At 44.5% G+C, this 21,575-nt stretch overlaps 1 protein-coding gene across 1 annotated transcript in view; it reads left to right on the plus strand.

Moving 5' to 3' along the window:
* Positions 1–7,636: 7,636 nt before the first annotated feature.
* FAM184B (family with sequence similarity 184 member B) overlaps positions 7,637–21,575 on the plus strand; it is a 73,464-nt gene continuing 59,525 nt past the window's right edge. The window contains exon 1 of the mRNA XM_084860346.1: positions 7,637–8,093. Coding sequence (XP_084716472.1) covers positions 7,950–8,093 — 144 coding nt within the window. The 5' untranslated portion in view covers positions 7,637–7,949. The remainder of the gene's footprint in view (positions 8,094–21,575) is intronic.

Raw genomic sequence — 21,575 nt, forward strand, 5'->3', positions numbered from 1 at the left:
CTGCCTGAGGCTGATGGGATCTGAAGTCCAACATATCTGGAGGGCACCTGGTTGGGGAAGGCTGTCTTAAAGTGACTTTAAATCTGTAAAGAGCACCCAAAAAATAAGTATTGCTTATTTTTCTATTTTTCCAGAATTCCCATTTTTCCAGAAAAAAATGGTTTTTTTCCATGGCCTCAAAATTTTTGGAAATTTTACATCTCTAGTCAGGATAGGAAGGATACAAATGTGTTACAAGAAAAACCCAGGGGGGTTGGACATTGAAAGTACCGTATAGATGCACCCTAGCCTGCTGGAAAAACTCACCTGTTGAAGTAAGATTTGTCACCCTCTTCCCAACATTCCAGGAATTGTTTAACCTAAAATGAAACCTCACTCGAGGCACAGAGTTAAAATTATGTGACTTATGTGGAGAAATGTCAGTTGGAAAGAATGCTCAAGTTACATGTGCCCTTACAAACTTTCTGTAGGCTGAAGGAATGGATGCAGCTGGCGCACAAGCCTAAGCTGGGCAAAGGCACATGGCCATTAAGGGTTAAGGCATTAAGGCACATGGCCATTAAGGGTTAAGGCACATGGCCATTAAGGGTTAAAGCACATGGCCATTAAGGGTTAAGGCATTAAGGCACATGGCCATTAAGGGTTAAGGCATTAAGGGTTAAGGGTGCAATGCACCCTCAGTCTACAAACCCACACATTCAATGGGAGTGCAATCCCATCCAGAAAGAGGGATTCCCTCTTCCAAGGTCAGCATTTTTATTGACCAGGAGCAACTCCTTCTTGTCTGAATTAAGCTTCAGTTTGTTTGCCTCCAGCCATCAGTTCAGACTTTCAACCTCCTTGGACTGGGATGGAAAGGAGATAGAGCTGATTGTCATTCAGATATTGGCAAAACTGCATTCCAGATCTCAAGACAACCTCTCCCAGTACTTTAATGTAGATTTTAAACAGTATGGAGGACAAGATAGTGAAACATCATAGAACAACAGTCAAGATGTAGAGCAGGAGTCTCCCAGAACCAATGTCTGCGACCAATGATCTGGGAAAGACCAGAACCACTGTAACACAGTGCTTCCAAGTCCCATCCCTGTCAGGCAGAAGGATACTAAAGTTGATGGCACTGAAAGCCACTGAGAGGTCCAGCAGAACCACCAGGGATGCAGTCCTTCTGTCCAGTTCCTGGTGTAGGTTGTCCACTAGAGTGACCAAGGTTGTTTCTGTTTCAAAAACAGCTTAAACCTGGATTGAAATCGATCTAAATAATCCATATCATCCAGAAAAACTTGGAGCTTATGGCCATCATACACTCAGATACTTTGCCCAAGAATGGAATATAGGAGACAGGCCAGAAATTACCCAATATGGTGGGATTAAAAGAGTTTTTTCAGTCATGGTCTAACTACTGCCACTTTCAAACTTGCCATGACCACACCTTCCTGCAAGGAGGCACTCACCACTGCCACTTGATCAGTCTACTTCTGACACCACGTATTAACCAGGAAGAGCAAGGGTTGAGTGCAGAATTGATTAATTTGTTAAAAAATGTAAAAGAAATCAGTTTTTAAAAAGTGGTTTTAAAAAATCAGTTTTTAAATGTTTTTTAAAAAGTGGTTGGCCTTACCTCACCAGGAATTCTGTCCACATCCTCAGGCTGCACAAATTGAAAGGTATCCAACATAACTCGACAGTAGGTGCAAACGGTCCATCCGCTGACCCTGGCCTAACTGTGGCATCTAAATCAGAACAGATACAAGAAATTTATATCAGCCTTCCCCAATCTGGTGCCCTCCAAATGTGTTGGACTGTAGACCCCATCATTCCTAGCCAGCATTAGCCATGGGGGTTGCAGCCCAACACATGTGGAGGGCACCAGGTTTGGGAAGGCCAACCTACATAACATCTAGCAAATTGATCACAGTCAGCCATCAAGCAGTCCTTGATCAGCCTAGAGGACTCCAGCATCACCCCGAGACCACCCCAACTAGTTAGGTAGGGAGACTGCTGGGCAATGGGATGGAAAATACACCAACAACATTCCTATCTCGTCCCAAGCATCAAACTTAGGAATACATACTCGAAGAAGGCTGAATTGAGCAGCTGGTTAGGGAAATTCAATTGTGATAGACCACCTCTGCCCCAGCTTCCCATCACTTGCTGCTTCACATGGAAACCTGGCAGAAGGAGCTGTGACAAGTTTATCCCATCTACTTCACCCAGCTAGTTCTCCATGACACCTGCCAGGTCATCATACTCATCCAGAATTAAATAATAGACGGCAAGTGCTTTTCCATTTATTGACCTGGCAATCAAACAACAGGACTTTGTAACCCTGGAAGTTGTCACTAAAGCAACTGGAGATCCGTTGGTTGGGAGGTGAATGCTAAAGCAGGATAACCAACGTACATTCAGACTGTCTTCCCTTGAAAAGGCCTGGCCACCTCCCATTGCCATATCTGCCCTTGCCCACTATTCTTTCAGTAGCTATGCCTGGCTCTCCTGCCCTCCTCCCATGCTCCCTCTTCTATCCACCATCCAATCCCCAAAACCTTCTCAGTCACCCCAGTAGGGATCAATCAGCCTCACTTAGTCATACCCCTCTTCTACAAGCCAGCTCTCACCAGGCCCCTCAGCTGGGGTAAATGGGGGGGGGCTGTTTACCCTCAGAACTCCTCAAAGGGGTAATTTCTTTTGGGGATATCCCCCATGGGGTCAGCCTGTCTCTGGCAGCCCACCACATGCATCAATACCCTGTTTCCCTTTAAAAATGTTATCTAGGGCCAAGTGTTTTAATTGATTCCGGGCAGGGGAACAAAAGTGGCTTCTTCACCTAGACCTGGATGGAGGAACAGAGGTAGCTCCCTCTTTATACTGATCTGAATTAACCAGCCATTCCTTAGTTGCAGCCTTCTCGTAGAATTGATTAGAGACCCTCCAGAAGATTTATATCTGATGTCCTCCCAGCTATGAGGTAATGTTTGCTGACCTCTCTGAATCAGTCATGTAGGATAAATAGTCCCAGATCGAAGGTCTGCTCTTGCTCCCACAGCATACTGTGATATCCTTGTTATAATCAAAGGAGGCTTGTCATATTTTGCTCAAGTGCTACACTCTTAACTCACAACTACATTTCTCAAGGCAATTTTGTTCTTTACTAGAGCATTTCTAAATGGACTGTTATTATATATACTTTATGAAAACTAACTACAGGGCTCTCTTTCTGTCTGGACTGCAGTAGGTAGGAGATTCTACCCAACAAGCAGAAAGCCAGGCTCCTAGTCTGAGGCCTGGGCAGTCCAGAAGCCTGGTACTGCTTGCCAGTCATAGGGGTTGATGTTGCACACATCAATTCCCTTCTATACTTTTATGTCTTTTCTTGAATAGTGTTGTTTTTCTCCCAGTAATTGTTCTCCATTTATTAATTATTTACAGTCACTCCTGAGAATTACATTTTGTTGAAACATCTTGGACACTGTATTTGAACTAATAAATTCTTCTAAAGTCACCAGATTGGGTTTACTTGTTCTTTTACTTCTCTGGCTGTAAGACCAAGATCAACAGTACTTGTAAAAGATTCTCTCACTCACACACACACGCGCGCGCGCGCGCACAGAAAGAGATAGACGCACATACACACGCAGACTATTTACAGCACTCAGTACGTTTGAATTTCTTGCATTAAAAATAAATTTATATTATGGTAGTTATGATATAACTGTACAGTATATATTATTGTTATACTTTTCCAGGCCTGAACATAGGTACTTGTTTGGCCACCTTCGGTAAGTAAGAATTGCCTCCAAGGGCAGCTTTTGTAAAGAGAAAAAGAGTTGTGCTACAAATGACTAATACAGATATATAAGTAGGCAGCAGGGCCTACAAGGGTAGGCATGGTTGGGCACTGCCGATGGCCCGCAGCCCAGGAGGGGACCCACTGACAAGTGCCTTCTGGATGTGCTCCTCCTATTTACCACTGCAACTTGCTTTTCACCTACTCTTGCTCTGGCCCAGATAACAGTGGTGATGATGAACATGATGAGCAAACGCCACTGCCTCCTTGATGACTGGCTTTTGGCTGTCAAGCAAGCAAGTGGTAGCAATGCTGCAGAGGAGGAGGGGGAGCAATAGCAGCTGGTGACAATGGTGGTAAGAAGGGAGACTCACTGAGGGAGGAAGCCTATCGAGGGTGCTTCGCTCAAGGGACCTCGAAACCTGGTAGGCAGGCAGACTAATAAAATGTGAGCTAGTAACTACTGTGGACTTCTTTGCAACACTGTGCTGTTTGGTCTTGTATGTCTGCAAAATGGTTCACCGTTTCTTTTTTTTATTTAGACTCCTGTCCTTTTACACAGTTAACATTCCAAAGTGTGTGTGTTTTTTCTTCAAAATCCTCATGTGATCCAAAGTGGTATTGTCGGAACCATAGTTTGAAATGGTGCATCACTGAAACTTCCACTGATGTGTGTGGCGGGGCTGAGGGTGTGGGCACGGAGAAGAGACATAGTATAACATTTTTCTCTTGAAAATGAAGTTGTTTGCAAAATTGAACATAAGAGTCATGCTGGATCAGACAAAGGTCCATCGAGTCCAGAATTCTGTCCATGTAGTGCCCAACTAACTGCTTGTCGAAAACCCACAAGCACGACATGACTGCACTAGCACCCTCCCACTCAGGTTCTCCAGCAACTGGTGTACCTAGGCATACTGCCTTTGATGCTGGTGGCAGCATACAACCATCAGGACTAGTAGCCATTGATAGCCTTTTCCTCCAGGAATTTATCCAATCCCTTTTAAAGCCATCCAAATTGGTGGCCATCACTACATATTGTGGTATTGAATTCCATAGTTTAACTACGCGCTCTGTGAAGAAGTACTTCCTTTTATCTGTCCTGAATCTCCCACCAATCAGCTTCATGGGATGACCCCAGGTTCTAGTGTTAGAGAGCAAGAAAAACCTCTCCCTATCCACTCTGTCCACACCATGCATAATTTTGTACATCTCTATAATGTCTCCCCTTACTCTCCATTTTTCTAAGCTAAACAGTCCCAGATGTTGTAACCTTCCCTCATAGAGGAGATGCTCCAGCCCCTTGATCATGTTAGTTGCCCTTTTCTGCACTTTTTCCAACTCTACAATATCCTTTTTAGATGTGGTGACAAGAAGTGTACACAGTATTCTGTCTCATCATACATTTGTTTAAAGGCAGTATGATATTGGCAGTTTTATTCTCAGTTCCTTTTCTAATTATGCCTAACATGGAGTTTGCCTTTTACAGTGGCTACATGCTGGGTTGACATTTCCATCGAGCTGTCCAGTCCACCACAACCACAAGATCTCTTTCTTGGTTGGTCACTGCAAGCTCAGTTCTGCAAGCTCAGTTCCCATCAGCATATATTTGGGATATTTTGCCCCAACGTACATCACTTTACACTTTACACCAAATGAATTGAACCTCATTTGGCATTTGGATGTCCATTCTCCCAGTTTTGAGAGATCTTTTTGGAGTTCCTCACAATCCCTTTTTGTTTTAACCACCCTAAATAATTTGGAGTCATCGGCAAACTTGGCCACTTCACTGCTCACTTCTAATTCCAGATCATTTATGAACAAGTCGAAAAGCAAGGTTTGTTGGGACTCTGGGATACTTGCAGATGCAAATGATTTTTTGCACCTTATATGGAGAGTAACCTACAACTCTTCACATCCTCCAGTCTTAGGGGTTCCTTCGCCACAATGACAGTGCAATCCTATTCAGAAATAAATCCCGGTGAGTTCAATGGAAGTTGCTCCCAACTACTCATTTACCTGAGAGCAAGTTCTACTGAATTCTAAAAAACATTAAGGCCTAAATCAGGGGTAGGCAGGCTTTTAGGGCCTGTAGGCACATTTGGCAATTTGATAAACTGTCCTGGACACCACCACAAAATGGTGGCATAGCTTGGGAGGCATAGCTTACCAGACAGAAGTGATAGGAGTCCCTTTTTCTTTTTTCCAATCTTTTTCTTGGTGGCTGAATGTGCTGCAGACGAAAGCACCAGCCTACAGGTCCCCGCCATCTTCATTTGCTAAGAATGTCTCTGAGCTCCATTTGTGGCCCAGAGGCATTCTTAGGATAGGAAGATGGCAGCAGGTGGCAGCTCTCATTTTGCTTTGAAGTGATCCCAGCTGCTGGAAAGGAACTTTTTTTTAAGTGGGAGAGGTAGGGCACCTTGATGGGTACCAAGAAAGGAGTCTGAACACACACTATTTCCCATGGGCATCACTAAATCCAACATACTGTCAGTGGAAGAAACTGCTATGCTAGCAGAGCTCTGCTGCCTTTTCCCATTGCACAAGTGCTAATGGACCACTTTGTAAACCTAAGATCTGCAAATGGTTGTGCAAGGCTTGTGTGTAACTGCTTGCACAAGCGGAACTTTCATTGGATTCTCCCCTTGTGTACAGTTTGGAACTTGGTTTCCACTAGTGCAGTTCATTTGCACTAGCAGAATGGCACCATTGGATACAACCTTACAAAGGACAGCATTTTGTAGTTCAGTTAAAATTCTCACACCCTGTGGCCCTTCCCTCCTTCCCCTCTGTCTACTAAATAATTTCACTTCCAGCCATAAGGATGGTGGAAGGGATATGCTTTAAAATCCAACTCTGCTTCCTCCTGAGATGAGAAGTCTGATCTCTGCTTCCTGCAGCTGGCTACCCACCTGCTGGTTCGGCAGCAGGACAGATCACTTTCTTCTCTAGGCTTGGGGGGGGGGGGGCTGGTCCTATTTCAAGTGCGCTCTGACCTCATTTTGCCCTCTTCCATTCAAAGCCTGGAACTGAGCCAAGTGGGCTAAGCAAAGCAAGCAAAACAGGGTGCTAATCGTTGGTAACCCCTAGAAAACAGGCATGATCAACCAGGCATTCTGCCTGGTGTGGAAAAAAACAGCCAGAGGGAAAATTGTCTCCGTTTTTCATGATACTACTGAGAGTGACCCAGTGAAGCTGGCAGGCAAACTACATTCAGGACAAGCAAAAGACTCCCCCCCCCCCTCTCTCTCACACACACACACTGCATAATGGAACTGGTGGCATTTGCTGCCATAAGCTGTGGAGGAGGGCCATTGGTTTCGATGGCTGTAAAAGCGGATGAGCCTAAGAGCTGGAGGCAAGGAGGGGCCTATCAAGCTAGAAGTCGTGATAGCTAAATGGCACCTCAGGGTGCAGAAGCTGAAAACTGGTGCTGAGAACAGAAAAACCAGGAGCAGATCCCGTGGCTCCATGCTGCGCTTCTGGGCTCCCCGGCCACATCTGCCACGCCACTGTTGGAATAAGGCGCTGCACTAGATAGAGGGACCCTGTGGCTGATCTTCTGTTCTTCGTTCCCCTGCATCCCCCTTAGTCTGCCATCATCCCCCAGCATAGCTGGCTGGGGGATGCTGTGAGCTGTCCAGATGTCCAGCACATCTGGAGGGCACCAGGTTGGGGAAGGCTGTTTGTAGTCTCCTTCCTTAAAACACACACGCAGACGCGTGTATCCTCAACTCCGTCAGCCTCGGCAATTTTAGCTTGGGCCACCGGCTCGGCGGCTCCCCAAGGGAATGCGCAGCATCCAGCCAGTGGCATCTCCTCGCGCCGGAAGCCGATCCATCTGGAGGGGAGAGGAGGGGGGTGCGAGAGGAGAGGAAAGGACGGAGCGGGGGGGACCTGAGCAGCCGGGGCTGGCTTCGCCAATGTTGTGGTCCCCTCCTCCTCCTGGCCTGCGTCCTCTGCTTGTGGGGACCGGGCACAGCACGGAAGAGGGAGGCAGCAGGTAGCTGTGCCCACATCCAAGCGGGGCTTGCAAACTGAAGTTTCCAAACGGCCCCATTTGCTAGCGAGAGAAGTGTGCGTGAGAGAGCGAGAATACGACTGCAGCAGTCTCCGCGCGCGGAGAGATTAGATATCTGCCTCTCCGTTGCAAGCCTGCCCGATGGCTTCTGGCAGCAACAAGAAGATCCGTCCTCCCGGGACTTGCAACGGGTCCTCAAAAGCGAGTCCTCCTTGTAGCTCGTCGGGCGAAGGCGACCGGGAAATTCATATGAAAATGTGTAAGAAAATCGCCCAGCTCACCAAGGTAAAACAACAACAAGCAAACCATGCGGGGGTGGGCGGGGGGGCTGTCGCTCGAAAACTTCCTCTGCGGCAGGAAGGAAGGGAGAAGTTTCAACGTGCCTCTGGCCTCCCGGCGTGACAGCCGGGGGGGGGGGGGGGCGTGGAAACAAGCAACTTTCATTTACAAAGGCTTCCCCTCGGCAGCTGCAATCCCTGCAAACCACCGTCGAGCGCCGATTGCCCCGGGTTGCGTGTGCCTTGCAGCCGAGTCCTCGAAAACTCTCTCTCTCTCCACGCTCCGGTTAATTAAAACCACGAAGAGAGCAGCAGCAGCAGCGAGCGATCGGTGGAGGTTGCGTAATACAATTACTAACGCCTTTAACAGAACAGAATGGATTGGCCCCGTACAGGTGGTCTTCCAAAAAAACCAAAACCACGGCTAGGGAAGTTCGCTTTTCTGCGATCCTAAGTTATAGCCTGTTATCTGCAGACTTGTAGGAATGACCCCTTCCCGCCCGCGGTATGTAACTAGGGTGGGGTGAGAGCAGAACCTGCCCGTTAGCAGTCTGGATAATGGCACAAAATGGGCAAACATAATGTCTGTTGAAAGTTATTGAAATATCGTGAAATGTATTGCTTTCAGTGTGCGGCGACAGAGCATGTTTCCCAGGTGGTAGATAATGGATATTAACTTCCTAAGAGGCTTAATGAGGGCAGCAGGACAGGCAGAACGGCACAGCTATAGCTTTTCACCGGCCAGGTGCTTGTGGCCTAGCAAAGTTAAGTGCAACAGCAGCTATCTGTTTGTCACTGTGATAAACATATCACTGGTGTGGCTGGAGAAAATTAGAGACATCTGTCAATGGAAAATAATACCTATTAGCAGCTGTGCAGCACACAACAGATTCTGAGTGGATTCAGTGGTATATCATAGCAGTGAGATTTGGGCATTTCAGCAGCAGCGACATACATAAAGGTCCACAACCATTGTTAACTCACTCAAATCCTCATTCTGAGGGGTGGGGGTCAGTCCTGGGCATAGACACGCCAAGTTACAGCACTACTCGCCCTCTTCATTCCATATTATGCTGGGTTATGTGACTAGAATATGTTATTTTAGAACAGTTCAGGGGAAAATATTTGGGAGTGGTCTGTGATCTGAAGGAGATATATGTTTTAATATATTATGCTTCTCTGTGAGCTTTTCAGTAAATTTTAGAACTGTACCAATAGCCTAGTAGGTAAGCTTTTTTTTTCTTTTCTTTTTTTTACTGGAAATGTAGTTAGTACAGTATGTTATAGATTAGTAGTGAACCTTTTCTAAAGCATTTTCATCGTCGACCTTGTGCCCGCTGCTGCATCATTATGTTTGTCATTTAGCTCAATGCAAACCATAATAATATATAACTTGTAAAAATGACATCTTGATCTTGTCTGTTCTTTTTACATTAGCCCTCAGATCAATATAATTTTCACTGATGCTTTTTGCTTCATCTTGCTGTCTCTGGTTGATGATCAATCAACCAATCTTGCTTGATGATAGTCCATATTCTTTTATTCAGTGGATCACTTTGCTTGGGTTTGTTTTGTAGGTGATAGTTCCTGCCTGAATACAGAACCGAACTAGATCAGCAAACACCAAAAATTTTGCCAGACCATCATTTAGTTCTACACCTGCCTGTGGATTCTAATCCCTTTATGGCCAGGACTAGAGGATATGTTTACCATACTTGTTTACAACTTACAAATGTATTTTTATAGCTCTGACCTCCCTCCTGAAAACTGTTTTGATCTGCATATGCTAGAAATGGGGCCCACAATGTTTTACACTTTTGTAAGCATTTTGCTGTTCATATTGCTTTGTTACTTTTTTTATGACAACCATATCCATATTCTAGGGATCCAGTGTAAACCGATAGGACATATGGAAGTTTTCAGTTAATTGCTGCACACATAATTTAGCTGCATATGCTTGGTGTCTTGTGGGGAAGAAAAGGAACCTTTTCCCAACATCTGTTTAGCAGTATTAATTCATGCTCTGTGGGTAGGACATGCCCTATAATTTCCAAAAGGCTTGTATGTGCACACATGCGTATACATTCCAGTTTCCACATATTTCTTCCCATACAACCCACTCCCTTGTTTAACTCTATACTTAAGCTTAGAGAGATTGTTTTGGCATGAACACGCAAAAGCAGAGAATTACACCTTTACTGCTCAGGGATATGAACATAGCAGACTTCTGAGATCTACTACTTGTGATTTCTGCTCATCCCTAAATAATAACAAACCATGTGCCTAGTGCATAGGTAATGCACAATGTATATAGATATATATGTTAGCCCACAAATGGCTTTTTGTGCTTCTGCAAATGTATAAATATGTGTTTTAGAATAGTTCCATCTGTTCTCATGGATGAACAATTTCACACATAAACAAACCTTAATTCTACAGGAAATTTAAACTAAATGGCCAAATATTTAGATAGTTTAAACAGATAGCTCTGTTTATAAAGGACACAGCACTGTCTTAAATGCCTCCAAGATATTCTGTCTTGTATCATCCCTGTTTTCACCCAGCTTTCATACCTTTGTCTTTATTTTTTTTAATTAAATCCCATGTCTAATGGCAGCATTTCCATTTCTGTTAAGTGCAATGTAATCCGGTGCATGTTTATTCAGAAGTAAATCCCACTGAATTCAGTGTCATTTACTCCCAAGTAAGTGTGCATAGGATTGCAATCTAAATTAAGTACAATAACCTGCCTCATTTCCTTACATGCCAAACCATACATCAGTGCTGTTCATACATCTTACTGCCAGCATTATTAGCAGCTTTCTTTCACACAATTCTATATTTAGTCCCCACAATTTAATTTTATCGAGTTAATTATTTAAAAATATTATATACTGGCTGTTATCAATTATTTCAAGTTGGTGTACAAAAATTAACTGTAATCCTCTACGTGTCTACTCAGAAACTTGTTCCACTGAGTTCAATAGGGCTTACTCCCAGGTAAATGGGTATGGAATTGCAGCCTAAAACAAGTAAAACAACAATACATTCATATAACACCAAAAGCAGATACAATGCAATTAGAAGACAGTTTAAAATATTTCAGTTATTAATGTTTCAAAATGTTTTTTAAAAGATTTTGCCTAGTGCCTAGTTTGTTCCAGATGAACCTCCTTGGGGAGGGCTTTCCATAACTGGGGCACCTCTATGGAAAAAGCCCTTTGGCAGGGGTGGAATTCTAGAACAAGAAGAAGATACCCCCCCCCCACACACACACACACACACACACAGATGATAAGAGGCCACCGCTACCAATCTGTTATAATCCAGACTAGTACAATGTGCCACCAGCACAAAACAAGAACTAAAAATATGCGCAGAGCCAATAATGCCAGCTCATGACCTCATCCACAGTCTACCCATCAATTCACAAAACATATAATGTGCATATATGTAGCCTATTATCAAGGAATTAAGCATTTGTTGTGTCCAACTTCACCTCTGAGAGAGGTGGTATAAAATTGTGGGGTTGGCAGGGGCCTATAAGACCTTTGAGTCCAACCCCCTGCTCAATGCAGGAATCCAAGTCAGAGCATCCCTGACAGATGGCTGTCCAGCCTCGTCTTGAACGCCTCCAGGGTGGGAGAGCCCACCACCTCCCTAGGGAATTGGTTCCATTGTCGTATTGCTCTAACAGTCAGGAAGTTTCTCCTGATGTTCAGCCGGAGTCTGGCTTCCTGTAACTTGAGCCCATTATTCCGTGTCCTGCACTCTGGGATGAGCTAGAAGACAGCTATGACAGCATTAGCTGACGCCCTCCATGTCTGTGTGAACCGGCCCATTAACAGGGATCCTGTAGAGAATGACTGCCACCTCTATGGGAAAACCTAAAGCTGGGGACACTATAATGATAAGGGCAAAACCTTCCATCTACCCTGACGCTGGGTGGGCTGAACAACACTGAGAGAGATCCCACAGGGGAAGGCAGTGATGTTCAGAATGCAGACTGCAACAGTGTGCTTCCCAGGATCCTTATAATATATGCAAGCACTCCTGCCGCACAAACTTCACCTATTATCACACTGGGAATTTTGCTTCTCGGTATATAAAATCCTTTGAGATTCCATAGGAGGAAAGCTGTAATATAAAATGTCACATAGGATCAGTGACAGCTGTTAATAAACTACCTATGGGATATATTAAAGAATGTCAGACTGACTGTGTGAAAGATACTAATTCCATTATCAACCCTATATAATGGAGTCGGATTCACCAGCATCTAAACTGAGTTTCGAAGCAAGTAACCCAAGTCAATGTTTCTACCAGGATAGGTGTGGGTATATATAAAGGTAATTGTTCGTTTGTTTGCTTGTTCTTGTTGTAGTTTCAAAACACATACGACATGGGACATCCATGATCGGATCTGCAAACATTTTTTATTTCCTTTAATACCACCATAGGAAGCTCCAGTTTTGATCACAGAAGTGGTGCTGGGGGAGGGAGATGTTTAACCCTTTCTCCCCTATTGTTTTCTCAATCCAAATGCCCACCAAAGCTTCTATTAGCCCTGCTGGGGGGAAAGGCCAGGCATGATACAGGTACCTACATATTTCCCCAGCAAGGCTAATAAGCATCTTATGGGAAGTGGTGATATTTTTGTTCAGACATAAAGAGAATTCAGGGCAAGTGTGCTTTCTTCAGTTTGATTGTTGTAGGGGCAGACAGTGTTGTTGGTTTTTCTTGGCTTCGTTACTCAGGTCAACATTGACAAGAATCCTGAAATATTGCATTGGCCCTAATCTAGGAGCAAATTCTAAGTTTGTTATGTCCACAGCTGTGTTAGGCCTCAACAGACACACAGTTTCAGAGATTTTGTGATGGGCTTTCCAATATCTATGTACTGGTAAAATGCTCATCATGACAGACAGGGAGTTTGGAGGGAGGGCTTACATTTTGCAAACATACACCCTGAACATTGCATCTCCATGTACTTGGCTCCCAGACCTTTTGTCCTGTTTGTTTCATCACCACCAACTCCTTGGAAAACCAAGAGGATGGTCTGGCAATATGAAACAGGAGAGGGTGTCTAGGTGTGATTGTGTCGACAATCTTGGGTGCCCCTGTGTTCTAGATGTCAACCAGGGTGCCAATAAGGCCACTGACCATATCAGCAGGAAAGTCCTCTAGGAACAAAAAGAACCCATCTGGATCCATAAGCCTCTTGGAACAGGTCATCTAAATTGGTCCCCCACCCTTGCAGAGGTTAGAGGCTGTCTCTCGCCTAAACCTGATCCATCCGTGACAAATAAAAACATTCTGGCTACACCCCATCCCCCCTGTCCTCCTGTCCAGAACAGAAAACCAAATACAGAATGTGACTTGCCACACATTCAGGCCCAACACAACCTGAGAAAAGCCCATGGTTTTAATGGCAGCCATAAAATCCTGAGCTCCTCCTCCCAAAGTGGCCTGGATATTGAAGTCCACCAAGACAATAAGCCCCTGGTTCCCCAGCACCCCCTCTGAAACCTCCTCCTTCAGCTCAGGCAGGGAGATGCTGGGCAGCGACATGGCATGAACAACAGAGCAACAGAATCCCTGTCCTGGCCTGTCCTGTCGTGTCCTGTCCTGTCGGCCCAGTGCCTGGCACAAACACTCAGAGTTGGCAGCTTTTGCAGTTGACAGGAATAACCTGGCCAGATGTTAACAAATAAACCTCTTGCATCTGCAGTGCAGCAATGCAATATAAGTAGCAGCAATTAAATTATATTAAAAATGCAAATGCAATTTGTAGTAGCCATTAGCACTATAAAGTGCAGGTGTAAACAGTTGTAATCAGTACAATTTTTTTTAAAACAGTGTACCAAAAGTATTGTTTAGGAACCTGGAATGTCAGATCAATGAATCAAGGTAAGCTGGAGGTGGTCAAACATGAGATGGCAAGATTGAACATCGACATCTTGGGAATCAGCGAACTAAAATGGACAGGCATGGGCGAATTTAATTCAGGTGACCATCATATCTACTATTGTGGGCAAGAATCCCTTAGAAGAAATGGAGTAGCACTCATAGTCAACAAAAGGGTGGGAAAAGCAGTACTGGGGTACAATCTTAAAAATGATAGAATGATCTCAGTATGAATCCAAGGCAAACCATTCAACATCACAGTAATTCAAGTCTATGCCCCAACCACTGAGGCCGAAGAAGCTGAGGTTGATCGGTTCTATGAAGACCTACAACACCTTCTAGAACTAACACCAAAAAAAGATGTCCTCTTCATCATAGGGGATTGGAATTCTAAAGTAGGAAGTCAAGAAATCACCGGGATAACAGGCAGGCATGGCCTTGGTGTACAAAATGAAGCAGGACAAAAGCTAATAGAGTTTTGCCAAGAGAACATGCTGATCATAGCAAACACTCTTTTCCAACAGCACAAGAGGCGACTCTACACATGGACGTCACCAGATGGTCAATATCGAAATCAGATTGATTATGTCCTTTGCAACCAAAGATGGAGAAGCTCCATACAGTCAGTAAAAACAAGACCTGGAGCTGACTGTGGCTCAGATCATGAGCTGCTTCTTGCAAAATTTCGGCTTAAATTGAAGAACGTCGGGAAAACCACTAAACCGTTCAGGTATGACCTAAATCATATCCCTGATGAATATACAGTGGAGGTGAGGAATAGATTTCAGGGATTAGACCTGATAGACAGAGTGCCTGAGGAACTATGGACGGAGGTCCGTAACATTGTTCAGGAGGCAGCAACGAAATCCATCCCAAAGAAAAAGAAATGCAAGAAAGCAAAGTGGCTGTCTGATGAGGCTTTACAAGTAGCTCACGAAAGAAGGGAAGCGAAAAGCAAGGGAGAAAGGGGAAGATATACCCAACTGAATGCAGAGTTCCAGAGAATAGCAAGGAGAGACAAGAAGGCCTTCTTAAATGAACAATGCAAAGAAATCGAGGAAAACAACAGAATGGGAAAGACTAGAGATCTCTTCAAGAAAATTGGAGATCTCAAGGGAACGTTTTGTGCAAAGACGGGCATGATAAAGGACAAAGAAGGCAGGGACCTAACAGAAGCAGATGAGATTAAGAAGAGGTGGCAAGAATACACAGAAGAACTATACAGGAAAGATCTGAATGTCCCTGATAGCCATGATAGTGCGGTCACTGAACTTGAGCCGGACATCCTAGAGAGTGAAGTCAAGTGGGCCTTAGGAAGCATTACTAACAACAAAGCTAGCGGAGATGACAGTATTCCAGCCGAGCTATTTAAAATCCTAAAAGATGATGCTGTTAAAGTGCTGCATTCAATATGCCAACAAATCTGGAACACTCAACAGTGGCCACAAGACTGGAAAAGGTCAGTTTACATTCCAATTCCAAAGAAGGGCAACGCCAAAGAGTGTTCAAACTACCGCACAATTGCGCTCATTTCACATGCCAGCAAGGTGATGCTCAAAATCCTACAAGCTAGGCTTCAGCAGTATGCGAACCGAGAACTACCGGAAGTACAAGCGGGGTTTCGAAGAGGCAGAGGAACTAGAGATCAAATCGCCAACATTCGCTGCATCATGGAGAAAGCAAGAGAATTCCAGAAAAACATCTATTTCTGCTTCATTGACTACGCTAAAGCCTTTGATTGTGTGGATCACAACAAACTGTGGCAAATTCTGAAAGTGATGGGAGTACCAGACCACCTTACCTGTCTCCTGAGAAACCTGTACGAGGGTCAAGAAGTAACAGTAAGAACCAGACATGGAACAACCGATTGGTTCAAAATTGGGAAAGGAGTACGACAAGGCTGCATATTGTCACCCTGCTTATTTAACTTATATGCAGAGTACATCATGAGAAATGCCGGGTTCGATGAATCAGAGGTCGGAATTAAGATTGCTGGGAGAATTATCAACAACCTCCGATATGCAGACGATACCACCCTAATGGCAGAAAGCGAAGAGGATCTAAAGAGCCTCTTGTTGAGGGTGAAAGAGGAGAGTGCAAAAGCTGGTTTGAAACTCAACATTAAAAAAACGAAGATCATGGCATCTGGCCCCATCACTTCCTGGCATATAGAAGGGGAAGAAATGGAAGCAGTGACAGATTTTACTTTCTTGGGCTCCAAGATCACCGCAGACGGTGACTGTAGCCATGAAATTAAAAGACGCTTGCTCCTGGGGAGGAAAGCTATGGCCAACCTAGACAGCATAGTAAGAAGCAGAGACATCACCTTGCCGACAAAGGTCCGTCTAATCAAAGCTATGGTTTTCCCAGTAGTAATGTATGGCTGTGAGAGCTGGACTATAAGGAAGGCTGAGCGCCGAAGAATTGATGCTTTCGAACTGTGGTGCTGGAGAAGACTCTTACGAGTCCCCTGGACTGCAAGGAGGTCAAATCAGTCCATCCTAAAGGAAATCAACCCTGAGTGCTCATTGGAAGGACAGATACTGAAGCTGAAGCTCCAATATTTTGGCCACCTAATGCGAAGAGAAAACTCCCTGGAAAAGACCCTGATGCTTGGAAAGACTGAAGGCCAAAGGAGAAGGGGACGGCAGAGGATGAGATGGCTAGATAGCATCACGGATGCAATGAATATGAACTTGAGCACGCTCCGGGAGAGAGCGCAGGACAGGAAGGCCTGGCGTGCTATGGTCCATGGGGTCACGAAGAGTCGGACACGACTGAACGACTGAACAACAACAACAACCAAAAGTACAAAAGTAAGTATATGTCCCAAACTAACAGTCATCTGAGAGCATGAACAGGGCAAGGAGACATAGAGCAGTTCTCTAAAAGAGGGCAGGGTAGTGGTGGCAAGGACATGGTAACACTCAAAATCCCCTCCTTAACCAAGAGCTACACCACTTTTATAGCGCTGCTTGCTCTTATGGAGAATCCTTTTGTGATCCCTCAACCAGATCATCAACTGAACCCAGCCTCTCACTTTGGAGAGTGATCAGGGGTTGTGTCATGTGAACCTGGCCATTGGGGCTTATTTAAGGGTTAAACAACACTCACATAACCCTGCCACTAATTGAGGATTGTTTAACCCTCGAACAACCCCTGATGGCTGGGTTCACACAGCATGGTGCGACCCCCAACTGAGGGTTATGTATTCAAAAGAGCAGTTGTACACACCTGACACAGCTCAGCATGGGTTAAATAACCCACAATGAGCTGGCTGCATCTTGCCAACCAGGTCACTGTATTGCAGCTCAAACATCAGGTTCAATATGGGGGGGGGGACATGAATAAGCCTGTGCTTATTCCCTGAACAGCAACCTTTCCCAAAGAAGTAGCCCCCTTTGATGTTGCTGTTTTGGGGTCACCCTTCTGGGGCATATACTGCACATGTCAAGCCCAGGGAGAAGATATTTCCACCTGGAAATGGCCTCTCAGGACAGATGCTACACTTGTCTCTAGAGGGCGGGGATCTACAACCTGCCTTACCAATGTAAAGCTCTACAGCAGTCTCCCCCAATTCCCCCTAGATGTTTGGACTAACTCCCATCAGCCACAGCCACCACGGCCAGTGGTCTGGAATGATAGGAGTTGTAGTTCAAAACATCTGGAGGATGCCAGGTTGGGGAAGGCTGCTCTAGATCCATTTGCCCACACAAGTGTGTCGTGATGCCCACATCCCTCCTGCCACAGTTTTAAGTTCATACCTGCAACACGGTTGGGAAAGGTTGCTGTGCAATCTGGAGTAACCCAATATGCCATCTTCTCTTAAATTTGGTTCAGTTGTATTTTTCAGGTCCAGGGTAGTGGGATATGGGCAAGCCTTCAGAATGCACCTCTTTCTGGGCTTGCTAGATCACCCATATCCCATTCCCTAAGACCTCCCTGGCGTCACATTGGTCTTAGAGTCTTAGTTTCCTAATCAGTTCCAGATTTCTACTGTTCCAGATCTCCTCAGAAAGAAATACTTCCCCCTCTCCACACAGGATAGTGCTGCTGTCAGTAAATCAAACTGTTTACTTGATACTATTGCAGCCCTGGTCCAATGCTATTAAGTGAAGAGTATCATATCCCTGTTTGTGAAAAGCCCTACTCACCAGAGAGGGTTTGCCCAGGGAAACTGATACACTCACCCAAAAATCTTGAAGTGGGGGAGATGGGGAGACAATTACTGTGATTTAGGTAGCAGTCATAAAGACGTTTACTTAAAAGTTCCACTGAAATCATTGCGATTTGCTTTCTCTCCAACCTATTTTTAATGTCTGAGCTCGAAGAGCCGCTGTTCTTTGTTTGTTTTTAAATTAGGTTGGTGCACCATCTTTAATTCATAGTCTAAATCCCCCACACCCGCATTATATATTCTGGGATACTGCAACCCCAAGGTCACACAATAACTACTTTAAAAGAATAGCTAAGAATGAAGGAAAGTTTCAAAACCTATGAATACTAAACACAACTTCCTAAAAATCCCTGGGGCTATTTTTACATCACTCTTGCAGCCTGCACTACATTTAAAAGCAACTCCTGCGTGCTTTATATCATTCAAAAAACATAATGAAGGAGCAGAAGCCAACCATGAGGCCCAGTTCAGACATGACCATCCCTGTCCAATAACTCATAATCTACCAGCCACGTGCCCAAACACTTCCTCTTTGCACCTCCCCTTCAGGAAAGCTCAGTTTCATAAGGACTCCCTCCAAACTAAGAAATGAAACCAGAATGGAAAACCAGGGCTAATAGAAGCTGGGGCGGGGGGAGCGGGATTTCAGCAAGACCATGGTGGGGAAGGTTAAACCCCCTCCCTGTGCACTGTGTTCCTGATCCTGCTGGGGCGGGGTGGAGGGTAGGGGAAGACTGATAAAAAGAAAAAACACATGATTGATGTATTCACGCATGTAATTTCATGACTGTTTTGGCCCTGAAAAGAAAGGAGCTAGGGAAATAATAGATGAGGGTGGCAGAGGGCTAAGAGAAAGCAGTGTAATGCAGGCAGAAGCCTGAGCACAGTGTGATGAGGAAAATCACCCATAGGACTAGAAACAGGAGTCTGTGAGTGTGCAGTTTGTGGGAAGGAGGGGCAGACAGATAAGAAAAATAATCAGGCATGAGCCTGTATGTTTTCTAGATAAAATAAAGATCAAAGACAAGTTTATGATCCACTTTGCCATTCTCCTGAGTTTTGAATTTCCTTGATTGTTTGGAATAATGTATGGACATATTAGAGAAATTAGTACATGGATAATAAGATACTCAGTTCTTTTTATTGTTAGAGGAAATTGTGTGTCAAATTCTATATACTGCGTTTGAAAAGCTAGCCAAAAATCTCACATCCTGATTCTGCAAAGTTTACCAGCAGCCTACAGATCACTATTAATCTCTTTTTAGTAAAACTTTGTGGGTTTAGATCATAAGCAGTGAAAAACAGGCGGAGCAGGATTTACATTTTTGTGAAAATAATTGTGAAAAATGTGTCACATTTCCCAACTTATTATGCAAATCTACTTTTTAAAGTACCCACGAACTTTTATCCTAAACACATGTATTTAAAAAACAAATCTTGTTTATTTCATTGAAGGTTATTTCCAAATAAGTATGTAGGACTTCTGTCTAAGACCACAATTCTGTGCACACTTCAGAGTAAGTCCAACTGAACTCAGTGGAACTTTTTTCTGTGTAAACATGCGTAGGAATAGGTTGTGAGACAACTGCAATATAAAAGTCCCTTAGCAGTAACTGACCTACCAGTTACAGGCTGTTATAAACAAACAGCATGCATGCAATGTCCAATGTGAGTAGGCCCAAACCACATAGCTACCTCCCAGATTTTGTGTGGATTCAGTTCTGTGTGGTTAGAGTCTATACATCTTAGAATTTGCTACTGTGTGGTTTGAGTCTATACATACTAGAATTGTACTTAACATGTGGACACGTTGGCTTTCTTCACATGCAGCTTTTAGATTGAGATTGCTCCTTCACAAAAGTTTGCGGGCTCTTTACATGACGCCATGAACCTCCAAGGCGTCTCCTGCACTAACTGCCCTTTGTTCCATTTTTAAATAGATCACAGATATCAAAGAGGTAGCTCATGGGGAGAAGTAATGAGCAGCGTACTGCAGGGCTCAGTCCTGGGCCCAGTGCTCTTCAACATTTGTATTACTGGCTTGGAGGAGGAGGTGCAGGGAATGCTGATCAAATTTGCAGATGACACAAAATTGGGTGGGATAGCTAATACTGTGGAAGACAGAAACAAAATTCAAAGTGATCTGGATAGACTGGAGCGCTGGGCAGAAAACAATAGAATGACATTTAATAGGGATAAATGCCAAGTTCTGCACCTAGGAAAAAGAAACCAAATGCACAGTTACAAGATGGGGGATATGTGGCTCAACAACACTACAAGGGAGAAGGATCTTGGAATTGTTGTAGATCACAAGCTGAATATGAGCCAACAATGCGATGTGGCTGCAAAAAAGGTAAATGCTATTTTGGGCTGCATTAATAGAAGTATAGCTTCCAAATCACATGAAGTACTAGTTCCCCTCTACTCAGCACTGGTTAGGTCTCATCTGGAGTACTGTGTCCAGTTCTGGGTACCACACTTGAAGGATGCAGACAAACTGGAGAGGGTTCAGAGGAGGGCAACAAAGATGATCAGGGGACTGGAAACAAAATCCTATGAGGAGAGACTGAAAGAACTGGGCATGCTTAGCCTTGAGAAGAGAAGACTGAGGGGAGATATGATAGCGCTCTTCAAGTCCTTGAAAGGTTGTCACAGAGAGGAAGACCAGGATCTCTTCTCGATCATCCCAGAGTATAGGACACGAAATAATGGGCTCAAGTTACAGGAAGCTGGATTCCGGCTGAATATCAGGAAAAACTTCCTGACTGTTAGAGCAATACGACAATGGAACCAATTCCCTAGGGAGGTGGTGGGCTCTCCCACACTGGAGGCATTCAAGACGAGGCTGGACAGCCATCTGTTAGGGATGCTCTGACTTGGATGCCTGCATTGAGCAGGGGGTTGGACTTGAAGGTCTTATAAGCCCCTTCCAAACCCACTATTCTATGATTCTATGAAATTACCCCATTGTGTTGCACTTGAGTTCCCTCCATGAAAAGAGGAAAAGCAGCAAGAAGACGAGCGAGATCAATGAAAGATACAGAAGATTCAGATACGGGGAGCAGGAGGGGGAAAGGGGAGGAGGAAAAGGAAGCATGTGAAAAAGGGAGTCATTGTGATCCTGCATTTAAAGGGGAAGCAGAAAGCCCCATTTTGAATGCAGGGTTTTAGGCTGGTGTAGACATGCCTGTTAAGTACAACATGACCACATGTGGGGCTGAGAGGGATTCTGAGAAAATGAAAATGGCAGATGGCCAGAGCCTCGGACAGCACTTTGCTTTGGAGTGCATCTGACCATCTGTAAAAATGTTGATAGAGAAAGAAAGAAAGAAAGAAAGAAAGAAAGAAAGAAAGGAGGTAAGCTTGAGTGAGAAAGGAGAGTGGAGTGATGGACAAGCAGGAGGA

Source organism: Heloderma suspectum, chromosome 5 (genome assembly GCF_057233095.1).
Source record: "Heloderma suspectum isolate Gila_16-S chromosome 5, 16-S_ref, whole genome shotgun sequence".
NCBI lineage: Eukaryota > Metazoa > Chordata > Lepidosauria > Squamata > Helodermatidae > Heloderma > Heloderma suspectum.